Here is a 14,736-nt window from a genome sequence, read left to right as displayed (position 1 = left end):
CAGAAGTGGCTTGGTACAAGGCCAAAATTACCTGACAGTCAAATTGAAAGGCAAATAATATAATTGCTTATCTGACTACTTGTGCTGCTTTTTTAGGTTTTTTTTTTTTTCCCTCCCAGACACAAACTATCAAAGACAAAAGAACTGGAAAAATAAACTATTTTGCTTTCTATTTTACCGTACTTCAGAGTTTTATGGGATTGTGCTAGTGTGACTTGATTGAAGGGAAAAGATAGTTTCAGTTCAAAGCATGACTTAATTGTATTGAACTTCTTAGTTTTAGCTAATTTTTTTGCAGTAAACAAGAAACTAAATTAAGTAACGAGCATCATGTGCTACAGTAACACTTTTTTTTTTCTTCTTCTTCTTTTCAGGAGTCTGTTATAAATATGGGATTTTTTGTTGACTTTGCCTGTAGGCTGACTTTATTCCTCACTCTTTGGGAGGTCTCTGACTCCCACTTGTCACATCACATAAACATTAAACCTTTCATTAAGTATTGCTGACAACAGGCAGTATCTCTTCAAGATGCAGGATTCTCTTATTTTGGCATCCAAGTAGCTTATAAAAGTTAATGATTATAGTGTATACTTTATCAATCCTCTGTTACCTTCTGCTTACTTTTTCTAGTCTCCTCCAGATCCCACTGCAAGGCATATTCACCGCTCTTCTTGCACATTACCCCTTGACTTTATGCTTGACATCAGCTTTGTTTTAAATTGCAGATTTATTTCTAAGGTATATTACTGACATTTAAAACCATCAGATCACATAGACTAGTCTGCATATAGGAGCTCTTCACAGTGTGTGTTCCAACTACAAGCCTGTTCTAGGCAAATGAATTATCTTTGAGTATTTCTTGACTGCCATTTTCCCATTGTATTCATCAGGCTTTGCTTGCCTTGCCCCAGGTTGGTGGGCCTTCTGCCATTTGGAATTCAGCTGGTTTTAAAATCTTGTTGTGTACAATAAAGTCATAACTTCTTTTTTTTCTGTTTACAGTTTTGGTGATGTATTATGTGTTTTGAGGCGTATGTTTTTGCTGGTTTTTGGAAAGTACATTGAATTGTGTGACAAGCTTTCTGAATTTGAGTTTATGATTGAATTCAGATTGCTGTGTAATTATATTGTGTACTACAGAGTAAATATAGTATATATTGCTTTAGGAACTGTGATTCTTTGAATTACTGAACTACTGTAATTCTCTAGAACTTGGTGTTGGGACCTTCCAGTAACCAGGATTTCTGTTTTGAATTTATTTAGTTAATTTCATTATTCCATTTACTTATTTGTTGTAAAATTGCAAAACTTCTGTCAAAAGATAGCTGCCTATTACTACTCGCTAGTACTATTTTTTCAATATAATTGATACCTCTGTATTATATTAATCTATTTGCTTCTGATTAAGTTCTGCTGCAATAGATACTTTTTCTCTGCTATTAAAACAAAACTCTCACTAATATATCATCAGACTTTTAATGCAGGTTTAACAGAAATGGTGCTTCATAAATTACGTTTTAGTGTGCTTCGCTTGAAGTATATGCTAAGATTTCTGGATACTGAGAATAGTTTTTCTCCTAATTTGAGTTTTAATGCTTCCTATGTCAGTTTTTCTTCACAAGCATCAGAAAACTAGAAGTTTACTTTTAAGAAATGAAGATACAGTAGCCCTATCTTGTAATTCTAGGACTTCAAAAGTGAGATTTAAAGGAAATAAGATAATATTGTAAAACTTAGGATAAAATCCTAAGAGCTCACAGTACTGAGACCGCCAGTATTAGCAGAGTTAAAAAATGTGCCTAATTTTACCTACCTAGTCCACTAAAGAATATTTATAACCACATTTACATGAAAAATGTTTGTACTGAGCAGCTTCGGGTAGACCACTAACCTCAAGTGGACCTGTCTTTATTAAAAGAACCCACTGTCCTAGACCAAATTGTTCTTTATTGAGGTTGGGGGGAGTCATGCATTATATTCTTCTCTTTCTGTCAAGGGTCTCATTGACTTGTTTCTTGCATAATGTTATTGTTGGCTGAGAATCTGAGGAAAGGTGTTGAGTATATTTGGTTACACACACAACTTTGTGAAAACAAGCATTTTTCTTGGCAAAAAAATTGTAATAAGCAAAATCAAAATGTGATTCTCTGCTCTTTGTGTGTGTGTCCGTGTCCATAATACCGGCAGTGCTGGCAAGTTTCTCACTTTCAAGAAGTTATTGAAGTTTATGCTTTAATTATTACTCTTGATTGGAGTTTAAAATAAATATATATGTAAGTCCAGTCCAAACAAAAAGTCTTAATCAAAGATCATTTGTTGCAAGAAAAATGAATCCATATATGGAAATTCTTTAGCAGATGGTTCACATATTTTTTTTCTTTTCTACCGTGTACAGGTGCAGTACTCTTGTCCAGCATACAGGGATTAGCAATTAATGTTGATCCAGTCCTGTATAGTTGGCTTATCTACCAACCGCAGAAACGAGCTAGTAGACACATTCAACAGGTATGTATTTTTGGAGGGAAAGGAGTAGGGGAAGGGAAACTTTCTCTTCTGTATTAGGTCAGTAGTACATTCGTGTTCCACTGTTTTCTCTCACCCTGTATTTTATAGTTCGCTGCACATGCTGTTGATCTTATTTTGAATTATTTAAAATGTTAACTTTTGCATATTAAAATTTTCATTTCACAATGTTTTCATTTATAACATTAAGTTAAAGGAATAGGGAGAATATTTTTTTAATGGTCGTGGTTTAGGATCAGTATTTTTGCAACTAGTTTTAACTACTGCAACCTCATAAGCCTCCTGAATCTGAATAGTAAATCATGTTTTAACCATTTAGGTTGGTCTATCCAATAATTGCATAACTTGTTACAGAATCACTGTTCTTATTAAAACACATTTTAGTGGAGATGAACTATGCAGTTCTGAAAATGATGTAAGTGAACGTTTTAACAGATTCTGTATATAATGTCAAAACACATATTTGCGTATGAAGTGCTTGGAAAAGGTACAAGAAGTTAAGGCTGTGGGTCTGTGTGGCACAGTGTTTTCTTTGACGTATTGTTGACCTAAGTTTTCATGCCTCATACTCCTGACCTGGAAAGAACACAGGTTTTACTTGATTTTAAATTTATTCTTAACTTTATTTTGGCAGGTTAGTAGAATGTTCTTAAACTTAAATTTGTCATAATTGATGAAATTAGTGGTCTGTGTAGCCTGATGTTCTGTCTCAGTTTTAAGTGGTCAATTATTAAGTGGCTGATATAAGAAACTTTTGGTATTTGTCGCATAATTACGGAACACTGTGCACATCAGGGAAGTTTCAGATGAGGCCTTGAAATGGGAGGATTAACATGATCTCTTTCTTGTGTGTAAAGAACATTGTTAGGTAGTGATTGTCAAACGTTAATTTGAGTCCTGTTAAGCTCATTCTGCACCAGCATCATCTCAAATCCTTCAGTTTGTCAATTGCTGCTTTATCATTTTAATAACTTTACATAATTTTTAAATGTGTTGAGTTGCTCTTCATTTCAGCATCATAACTAGGGCACCACAACATTTCCTGGTATATGGCTTTTTTAAAAGAGATTTATTTACTTTTGCAGTACTGTTATGTATCCTTCCAAAATGTAATTGAGCCTGGTTATTTCAAATGTTCATATAGAAGTCTTTCATTAACATTAACATATATAATCAGCTGTTACTCAATGCTTTCTCTTTTGATTGCTCTTTTATACTGAGGGACTAGAAAGGTTTAGTGATAACCTTAGGAAACCTATTTGTCCATGGTTTTGATCACTGCACCAGTGGCAAAAATTCTAATCAATTTTTTTTTAAGTAGCTATTTTGTGATTTGTGTCATTACCTTATAGAGCCTTCTAAATGTTTTAGTGATCTATTTCTTACTAAAATTACTGTATCACATTTCTACTGTGATTTAGAGTTCCTTAGTCATTTGAAATTATTTTAAATGTGAATTTATAAATCTGTCAACATTGTACTAGTTTCACTGTTAAACATAACTGTGGTAATAGACTGCACATAATAAAAATTGCAATATCTGGAGTAGTCATGGAGAAACTTCATTTGAAAAGGAAACTATAGCTGTATTAAACTATTCTTAACCAAAGACTTTTTTCTTTATGTAATACTATAATTATACTCAGATAAGGATTTTAGTCAAAGTTATGGCTTTGCATATTGCTTATGGGAAAAGGTTTGGCTTATTACCGTGGTGTAGCTTGTATAACAAAACAAAAATGCTCTGTATTATGTTAATAATTTTTGAACATTTAATAGAACAGCTGTAAGACATGATGCTTTTGAGCAGGTGTTATGGTCAAAATTTTATCGACTGAGAAAGCTCTTTTCTTCCTTTATTCTATCCTAGGTCAGGAGTTAGCAGGGCTTTAAACTAGATACGAAGGGGGAAAGGAATAATACCAGCCTCACTAGAGATGAGCCTGGGGGTGGCATGCTGGCGTTGGAGGCAAGATCAGTTGCACAGCTGAAGTGCACCTATGCCAACATCTGAAGCACAGACAATAAACAGGAGGAGCTGGAAGCCATTGCGCAGCAGAAAGACAGAGACATCATCTCCATCACGGAAGTGTGGTTGGGATGTGTCACATGAGTGCAGTGCTGTGATGGATGGCTATAAACTCTTCAGAAAGGATAGATAGGGAAGGAGAGGCAGTGGGGTAACTCTGTATGTCAGGGAGTGTTTCGACTGCCTGGAGCTTAGTGATGGGTGATAGCAGGGTTGAGAGTTCATGGGTAAGAATGAGGGGAAGGGCCAACAATACGGATATCCTAGTGGGAGTCTGTTATAGACAGCCTAACCAGGATGAAAAGGCAGATGGAATATTCTACAAGCAGCTGGGAGAAGTCTTAAGATTGCTAGTCCTTGTTCTCATGGGAGATCCAATATACTGGATGTCCACTGGAAATGCAACACAGCAGAGAGGAAAATGTCTAGGAGGTTCCTGGAGTGTGTGGAAGATGCCTGCCTGACACAGCTGGTCAGGGAGCCAGCCAGGGGAGATGTCCCAATGGACCTGCTCTTTACAGACAGGTCAGGGCTGGTGGGTGATGCGGTGGTCAGAGGACGCCTTGAGCATAGCGATCAAGAGATGTACTTTTGATTCTTAGAGAAGTAAGGAGGAGAGTCAGAAGAACCACTGCCTTGGACTGCCGGAGGGCCGGCTCTGGCCTGTTTAGGAGCCTGGTTGATGGAGTCCCTTAGGAGAGAGCTCTGAAGGGCCAAGGTGCAGGAAGACGGCATTCTTCAGCAAGGTGGTCTCAAAGGTGCAGGAGCAGGCTGTCCCTCTATGCCGAAAGACGAGCCAGTGGGGAAGACAACCAGCCTGGCTGAACAGAGAGCTTTGGCTGGAACTCAGGGGGAAAAGGAGAGTTTACCACCTCTGGAAGAAGGGGCAGGGAGCTCAGGAGGTCTGTAAGGATGTCACAAGGTTATGCAGGGAAAAGATTAGAGGGGCAAACGTCCAACTAGAACTCAGGCTGGCCACTGCTGTAAACGGTAAAAAAAAATGTTTTTATAAATGCATTAGAAACAAAAAGAGGGCCAAGGATTATATGCATCCTCTATTGGATGGCGGGGGGAAACACTGCCACAGAGGATGAGGAAAAGGGTGAGGTGCTTAATGCTTTCTTTACCTCAGTCTCTAATAGCAAGGCCAGTTACCCTCAGGCTACTCAGGCCCCTGGGCTGGGAGACAGGGATGAGGAGCAGAATAAAGTCCCCACAATCCAGGAGGAAACAGTCAGCGACCTGGTGCTCCACCTGGACACACACAAGTCTATGGGGTCACGTGGGATCCACCTGAGGTTACTGAGGGAGCTGGCAGAGGAGCTCACCAAGCCGCTTTCCATCATTTGTCAACAGTCCTGGGTAGCTGGGGAGGTCCCAGAAGACGGGAGGTCAAGCAATGTGACACCCATCTGCTGGAAGGAGGATCCAGGGGACTACAGGCCTGTCAGCCTGACCTTGGTGCCAGGGAAGGTTGTGGAGCAGGTCATCCTGAGCGCCATCACAGCATGTGCAGGACAACCAGGGGATCAGGCCCAGCCAGCATGGGGTTATGAAAGGCAGGTCCTGCTGGACTGACCTGATGTCCTTCTGTGACAAGGTGACCCACCTAGTGGATGAGAGACAGGCTGTGGATGTTGTCTACCTGGACCTTAGTGAAACCTTTGACACTCTCCCACATAATTTTCCTGGAGAAACGGGCTCCTTGTGGCTTGGACAGGCACACTCTATGCTGAGTTACAAGCTGGCTGGATGGCTGAGCCCGAAGAGTGGGGGTGAATGGAGTAACATCCAGCCAGTGGCTGGTCACAACTGTCGTTCCCCAGGGCTCAGTGCTGGGGCCAGTCCTGTTTAATACCTTTATCGATGATCTGGACAAGGGCACCCTCAGTAAGTTTGCAGGTGACACCAAGCTGGGTGGGAGTGTTGCTCTGCTGGAGGGCAGGAGGCTCTGCAGAGGGATCTGGGCAGGCTGGACCGATGGGCCGAGCCCAGTTGTAGGAGGTTCAACCAGGCTCAGTGCTGGGCCCTGCCCTTGGGTCACAGCAGCCCCAGGCAGCGCTGCAGGCTGGGGCAGAGCGGCTGGGAAGCTGCTTGGGGGAAAAGGGCCTGGGGGAGCTGGCTGACGGCCGGCTGGGCATGAGCCAGCAGTGTGCCCGGGGGGCAAGGGGGCCCACAGCATCCTGGCCTGTATCAGAAACTGTATGGCCAGCAGGACCAGGGCGGTGATCGTCCCCCTGTACTCAGCACTGGTGAGGCCCCTCGCTTCAGGAGGGACATTGAGGTGCTGGAGCGTGTCCAGAGAAGGGCAACGGAGCTGGTGAAGGGTCTGGAGCACAGGTCTTGTGAGGAGCGGCTGAGGGAGCTGGGGGTGTTTAGCCTGTAGAGGAGTCTCAAGGGGGACCTCATTGCTCTCTGCAGCTGCCTTGAGAGGAGGCTGTAGGCAGGGGGGGGTCGGTCTCTTCTCCCAAGTAACAAGCAACAGAACAAGGGGAAATGGCCTCATGTTACACCAGGGGAGGTTTAGATTGGATATTAGGAAAACATTCTTCACTGAAAGGGTGGTCAAGCAGTGGAACAGGCTGCCCAGGGAGGTGGTGGAATCACCACCACTGGGGGTGTTTAAAAAGTGTGTATATGTGGTGTTTAGGGACATGGTTTAGTGGTGAACTTGGCAGTGCTGGGTTAATGGTTGGACTTCATGATCTCAAAGGTCTTTCTCCAACAGAATGGTTCTATGATTCTATAACCATCAGTCTTACAGAACTGCAATGGAAGAAAATAAAGTACATCACTTTAGAAGTTTGATGTGTGATTCAGATATCTTAATTGTTAAGATATTTTAAATTTTAATTTCTGCTTAAAAGAGGTGTTTTGCTCTGTCATTTTGAGCAGGTCAAAATTGTGAGTTTTATCTGAAAACAGATTCTTATAATGTTTTAGTATGTTTGGTTCTGTGTACACATGCTATCAAGTAATAACATTTTGAGTTCAATAAGTTAAATTATTAATTTATTTGGAACCGCAGCTATAGCCATGAAAGCTTCTGATTGTCTGGCTCCTCAGAAATAGTTATGCCTTTACGTACCGGAACTTCAGATTTGTTTACCTTTTAATCATTACTCCTGGATTCTTAGGTTTATAATGCCAGTTTGGTAGTACATATAATGTATGTCTTTACTGAAATACTCACTGTGTGTAATGTAATGGATTGGTGTCTGAAAGCACTAAAAGTTAGAAATACCAGAACATACTTAACATTGTAAGCTGAAACATGATAGGACAGAAGTAAGTATGGAAGTAAATGAGTTTTTACAAAAGATGTAAATTTTCAATTACTTTTTCCATAAAGCCATACTGTGTCTTCTTTAATATTAAGGTGATGAAGCTACCAAGAATAGTAATTCTCTTTGGCCTTCCTGATACTTTATACAATGAATAGAAGAAGCAGAAAAACTGTTGTGTTGGGGTGTGGGGTACACATGGCCCAGTAAAGACTACAGCTTTTCCTTTATTACTGTTAGACTATCACTAAAATGACTCTATTTGCTTCCCAGCAGCTAGTAATTGTAGAACTAGTGTGATAGCTGAGGCCATTATGTTACTTAGTTTGTACAGATGTTACTTGATACTTTCTCCCCTCCTTTACCAACTGTGTCTATTTTGTACATTAAGGTTACAAACTCTTTAACCGTGTTTATGTACTATCTAGTACACTATGTTATGTGTCCTTATATGTTCTGAAATGGTGTCTGAAAAAATGTGATGAATGATAAATGAGGATTTAAAAGGTCTGACTAAAGGTAAACACAAAAAGGAGAGAGAAGCTATTTAAATGAAAAGTGAAGTTGGGTACAATAATCACTGAATATTAACAGGTTATTCATATATTTAGGCTAGAAGTAAAAGATTTTAAAATCCTGGGTATTAAGACTACACTAATTTTTTTTGCTGCTTCCATTATCATTAGAAGGAAATTTTCTGACTTGTTCCTATATGGAATTTTATGTATGACAACTGTTTGCAGGAGAAGGGGATTAACATTTTCTTTAGATAAACACAAAGTCCAGAATTTGGAAATTCACTTGATATGCAACCCTTCTACATAAGTTATTTTTCTGTATGGTGTGCAAATTACATCATTTATCCTTACATTTATTTTAAATTAACTTGCAAAATAAAATAAAAAAAAGAGGAAACATTGAAAATAGAACCAGTCTTTAAGGCTTCTGCATAATTTTTGAAATACAGTGCAATATTTAGTGCCAGATGCTTTCAGCGAATGGCATTGTAGCATATTACCTTCTTGTTACAAAATGTCACTGCATATGAAAATGTGGCTGCGGTTATGTATTTGAATAATGATATGTGTGGTTGCTGTTGTGGCTATATGGTCTAGGGTAAATGGATGTAAATATAACTTGTTCTTCTGTATCCATTCTGAATTTCGACACACATGTCTAAGTTTTCCATTGTCCCCTTTGAAGCACAGAAACAATGGGAACATTGGAGTCTAAAAATCCAATGCTTGAACGGATCTGCATATTGCTTTTGAATTCTTCTCATGCCTACTAGAAATAAAGTGGTGTAGTTCTTGAGTTTCTTTGCTGAAGTGAAAGCATTGCATAAAATAAGCCGCTTCTGTATCTATTGGCTTGTCCATTATTACCTTTTACCTAGTTGGTGATACTGGGCACAGGTCAGAATAATGCCATTCTGAGGAGCATAACTGAATTTTCATCATGGGTAGTAGCACTTCTTACAAAATTTGGTTTGGTAGAAATGAAATAATGAGTCTATATGTACAAAACACAAAAAGAAGCACAGAGGTTTATTGCATGCTTTTGATGTCCTTAATTTAACATGTTTGTTGCAAGTTTATAATTTGTAAATTTTCCCAGTAATAATAGAGGAAACTACTGAAACAGTTTGTAGTAGTAAGTTCTGTCATCTCTGTGCATACTGTACGGTATAATGTGCAGCATGTTTTCGTTAAAAGGTGATATGGCAAAGCCAGTGCTGCTTGTGTTGATATTAGTTAGGAGTAGAATTAATATCTCTCTTTGAACAGAAGTCAAAGCAAACTCTTTAGTTTTCTTATGTGTGAAGTCTGAAAAATCCTGTTAGTTATTACGGTAAGTTGTATGAGGTCTTGCTCAATAAGGAGCCCGTTCAGTGCTCAGTCATCACCTACAGTAAAAACATGATTCTTCACATTCAGAGGGAGCTTTCTGTCTTTCAGTCTGTGCCCGTTGCTCTGGTTCTGTCACTGGGCACCACACAGAGAAAAGCCTGGCTACATCTTCTTTGCACCCTCCCTTCAGGTATTTTTATACTTTGAGGTCCTCCATGAGCCTTCTCTTCTCCAGGCTGAACCGTCCCTCGTATGAAAGATGCTCCAGTCCCTTAATCATCTTCGTGACCCTTTGATGGACTCTCTCCAGTATGTCCATGTCTCTCTTGTACTGGGGAGTCCAGAACTAGACCCAGCACTGAATAGAGGTGAAGGATCACTTCCCTTGACTTGCTGGCAGTACTTTGTCTAGTGCAGCCCAGGACACCATTCACCTTGTCTGCAGCAAGGTCAGTTTGTTGGCTGTTGTTCAATCTGGTGTCCACCAGGATGATTTCTGCAAAGCTGCTTTCCAGCTGGGCAGCGCTCAGCATATACTGGCATGTGAGGTTGGTCCTCTCCATTTGCAGGACTTTGTACTCCTCATTGTTGAACTTCATGAGATTCTTGTCAGCCCATTTTTCCAGCCTGTCACAGTCCCTCTGGATAGCAGCACAACCCTTTGGCATAGTAATCATTCCTCCTATTAATGAAGATATTGAACAGGATTGGACCCGTTGTTGACCCCAGGGTACATCACTACTTACTGGAGTCCAATTAGACTTTGCTCCACTGACCACTGTGCTCTGGGCCCAGCCATTCAACGAGTTTTCAGTCTACTTCACTGTCTGTTCTTCCAGTCCCTACTTCATGAGCTTCTTGGTGAAGATCTTATGGGAGACAGCATCAAAGGCCTTACTGAAGTCAAGGTAGACAATAGCCACTGCTCTCCCTTCATCTACCAAGCCAATCATTTAATCATAAAATGTTGACAAATTGGTCAAGAATGACTTCCACTTGATGAAGCTATGCTGATTACTCCCAGTCACCTTCTTGTCCTTCATATGCATGCAAGTGGTTTCCAGGATTAGTTGTTCCGTCACATTCCCAAGGACTGAGGCTGGCTGGCTGGGTCTTCCTTCTTGCCCTTGAAGATAGAAGTGACAGTTACGTTCTTCCTGTCCTCAGGCACCTCTCCCAATTGCCATGATTGTTCAAAGAACATCAAAAGTGACCTTGTGATGACATCTGCCAACTCTCTCGGCACTTGTGGCTGCATCCCATGAGCACCCATGGACTTATATATGTTTAGAGGTATTCCCTGTCCTTGTCCTCTTCCACTGAGGGTTCCATCTTCCTTGCTTCATCATTTCCCATTAGTCTCCAAGTAGCTGGGTTTCAAGGCTGGTCTTGCTAGTAAAGACTGAGGTGAAGAAGGCATTCAGTACCTAAGCCTTTTGCAGGCAGAAAAGCAGCTTATGAGTTTCCTGACTTCATTTCAATGTGTATTCCCGTAGACAATTAAATGTTTCAGTTGGCTCTTTTTTAGCTCTTTTGCCCTCCCACTCCTTTCCTTTTTTAAACTCAAGTGAACACAAGGAGTTAGTTAAGATTACATAATACTTATACAGCTTATACACATTTTTCAAAAATATTTTGTGTTGATTTCATATCTAATGGCTCTGAATAATGTACAAACGGAAGAGAATACAGTTTAGTGTCAGAAAAAGGGAGAAAAAATCCTCCACAGGTTGATAACAGAGAGGGGAAGAGGTAAGGAAAAGATAATTGTTGTCATGAGAGTGTTTTCACCTAATCACCAGCTGATGGTCTTTCCAGATAATCAGCACAGCAAAATACTACATGCTGCTTTGTCTAGAAAAAGAAACTACTGGAAGATCATCTTTCCTGTTTCAAGCACTGTGCTGTACAGTGTGCAGTAATCACCACCAGAAGAAACCTTTGCCAGCTAGTGGGTTAAAAAAAACCCCAAACTCAGAACACCCAAGACAGAACATATATTAAAGTGGCAGCAATTGCTGGAATTGATTTTCTTAAGCTGTATTAGTTTATTATTTATAATACTGAGCTGAAATAACTTTGAGTCTTGGTACAGAGTAAGGAATAAACGTTATAAATCAGAGTACTGCAACTTGGAGTTCAAACCTTACTTCCAAAATCCTTAGGTTTTCACTTGTATAACTAGACATATCTTAAAGATATTTTACTTCAGCACCTTCTACACATGCAGCAAATTGTTAGAAAAGAAAAAGAAAAACCACAACAACCAGAGCTTGATAGAATCACAGAACGGTTTGGGCTGGAAGGGACCTTAAAAGTCATGTAGTTCCAACCCCCCTGCCATGGGCAGGGACACCTTCCACCAGACCAGGCTGTCCAAAGCCCCATCCAGCCTGGCTTAATGTATACGATAAAGAGTGACTTTTTCATGCCATTTTTTAATTAACCTATTATGTAATAGTTCAAATGTTTAATACATTGCTTCTCAACTTTTTAGTACTTAATATGACAGAATAAATTAAAAAAAACCCTCCGATTTTGCTTTCTTTCAGTTCAAAACCTGAAGAATAGGTGAAAAGCATTCTGGAGGAAGTTATTGAATGACAATTTTTTTTGTATTGACATTTGGTGTGTTATACTTATGAAATGGCAATACTAAGAAATATTTAAAGATATCAGTGTTTATAAAGAATATTATGTTGGATACATGGGTAAATTTTTTGAATGTAAATGTTTTGCTCTTCAGCTCTACATTTTAAGAATCAATGCATTAAGAATAAATCTGATAAAAATCTGATTATTCTGTTTTATATACAGTCTGTGTGAGTGCTCAAAGGAAAATTAGTATGAGCCAGATATGTCGCAGTCCATCCATAAGTTCCACATCAAAATCAAGTATTTTACATTATCTGGGTGTTAAAAATAATCACACACACACACACACACACACACACACACACCCGGAATTTGTTAGCCTTTTATGAAATAGGCTTTTGTTACCAACATTGTTTTTCAGTAACTGGTAGTTATCCATGAAGCTGGAGCAGTAAATTCGAAAGACATTTTACGTACTCTTCTTGATGATTGATGAACCTGTACTTGATTTTAGCAGGGTTTAAACTGGCACAGAAGTTTGAGTTGAATTTTTTTTTAATGTTCTTCTATGTTTTAGTCAAAATTGCCCTTCATTTTTTTTAGATACTTTAGTCTGTATGGATTGTTTTTGTGAAGTGTGTAAGATGTGTTAGTGTAGTATGTGCACCAGTTGCTTTACTTTTTAAGTTACAGCTTTTTAACAGTTCTTTAACTCAACGTATCTGTAATGTATGCTTAAGCCTGTTTTATTTCTTTGGTCTGAAATCCATGTTGAAAAGCTGTGCTCTTTAATGTTTTACGAAAGGCTAATTTGAACAGAATTTGGGAAAGATACCACTATGGAGATTGACCTCTGTGAATGCTGTTTACTGCTTGTTAACATTGCCTGCCTATTAAAAAGCAAAACAAAGCTACATTTAGAGGCCTTGTTTGCAGAAATTTGATATTTTATGTTGACTATTTTTTGAAGATTTTTTCAGATGTAGCTTGTTTTATTTTTGTAAATCAGTAGTGGTTTTCATATATTTACTCTCTTATAAAAGCCCATACTTAGCTTTGCACAGATAAATATTTGAAGAGTTTGTTTTCCTTGGTAAAAAAGCATTAGCTATACTTTGATGTGAGACAGTCAGGTATGTGGTACTTTTTGCAGTCAATATATAAATGAGTGCATGTAATCTTTCTCAAATGCACATTACTGTAAAGCCTTCATGGCTGGTCAATACTTTCCTTACATAAGTCATTTCTGTGAGATAAAATGACTAATTGTAGTAAAGACTAAACTATCAAAAATGTCTACCTACACTTACATGTAGATGTATAATAGAAAGATGTATAGCTGCATATTTCTGTCATTCTCTTTGGCTGTTCTGTACACATCTGTGTGTTGCTGCCTAATTTAATGAGCATTTCAGTAATGGAGTAGATGTAAACCCAGCCGTGCAGGGAGGACCTCTTTAGTGATGTACAGGAACAAATAAGGAGAAGACATTGCGCGTCTTCCAGATTCATCATGCTTTAAAGCACTGGAATGTAATACACCTAACCAATTCCATAATCCGAATTTCTCCCTTTTTTCATGAACATCTATACCATGGAAGAATGTGTATCGCAATTCAAAACCAAGAATTTTTCATCAGCAGGGTAGGTAGATTACAGAATTGGTCATTAACAATTCAATTTAATCCATTTTTTTTTCTTCAAGTTTTTTCTCTGCTCATTTTGTGTTTTCTCTACCATTATCTTAGGAATTTTGCTGTGTTATAAAATCTTTTCGCTGCTTTATGGGAAGTGCATTGTGAGCTGAGAATATTAGCAATTCTTGATGGTATGCTTTGGGCAATTCTTCAATCAGAGGTCTCTCTGGAGTGTTTGCCTAAGATGAAATAATTTTATCATCGTGACTTGGTCAGTAGATTCATGTAGAACAATTAATTCCTCAAATTTGATCTGGTTTAGGATGGCCTTTGGAATATTGCAGATTTGTGTGTCTTTTAAGAGCCAAACATTTCTGATAATGAATGGCAGTGAATGAACGACATAATGTATGGGTACATTTCAGTACCCAAATTTAAGATTTTTTCCATGTTGTAGCAAAGTTGGCTGTGGAGGGTGGAGCTGTGTTGTCCTCCTTTAGTTCTAGTTTTTCTTTTCTACCTTGATAAATAGCAGGAAAGGCTTTGGTGAAACAAGCATGTTTCTACAGTAGACATAATTATCTACTTGGTGTGCAGAAATTGTAATAGGCTTTGATTTCTGATACTGTTTGCAGGCCAAAAGCACTGTGTTTATCTCTATTGGGATCTGTCATCTCTTACCCCAAGGAACACAAAGTTGCTGAGGGACATAAGAAAGAAGTTGCGGCTTACTTGAGGAACTAAAGCTGTACGGGAATTGAACCTTGTATCTTGTACTTTCAGATGCCCCTTGAAACTGCTGATAGAATGCTTTCATC

At 39.1% G+C, this 14,736-nt stretch overlaps 1 protein-coding gene across 1 annotated transcript in view; it reads left to right on the top strand.

The window, feature by feature from the left end:
• The window catches only part of VPS13B (vacuolar protein sorting 13 homolog B), a 476,916-nt gene that overhangs the window by 207,425 nt on the left and 254,755 nt on the right, over window positions 1-14,736 (top strand). The window contains 1 exon segment of the mRNA XM_037379063.1: window positions 2,396-2,505. Coding sequence (XP_037234960.1) covers window positions 2,396-2,505 — 110 coding nt within the window.

The sequence above is a fragment of the Falco rusticolus genome, chromosome 3, assembly GCF_015220075.1.
Source record: "Falco rusticolus isolate bFalRus1 chromosome 3, bFalRus1.pri, whole genome shotgun sequence".
In the NCBI taxonomy this organism is placed as follows: domain Eukaryota; kingdom Metazoa; phylum Chordata; class Aves; order Falconiformes; family Falconidae; genus Falco; species Falco rusticolus.
The sequence above is the reverse complement of the archived record's forward strand: the minus strand, read 5'-3'. Positions and strand labels throughout refer to the sequence as shown.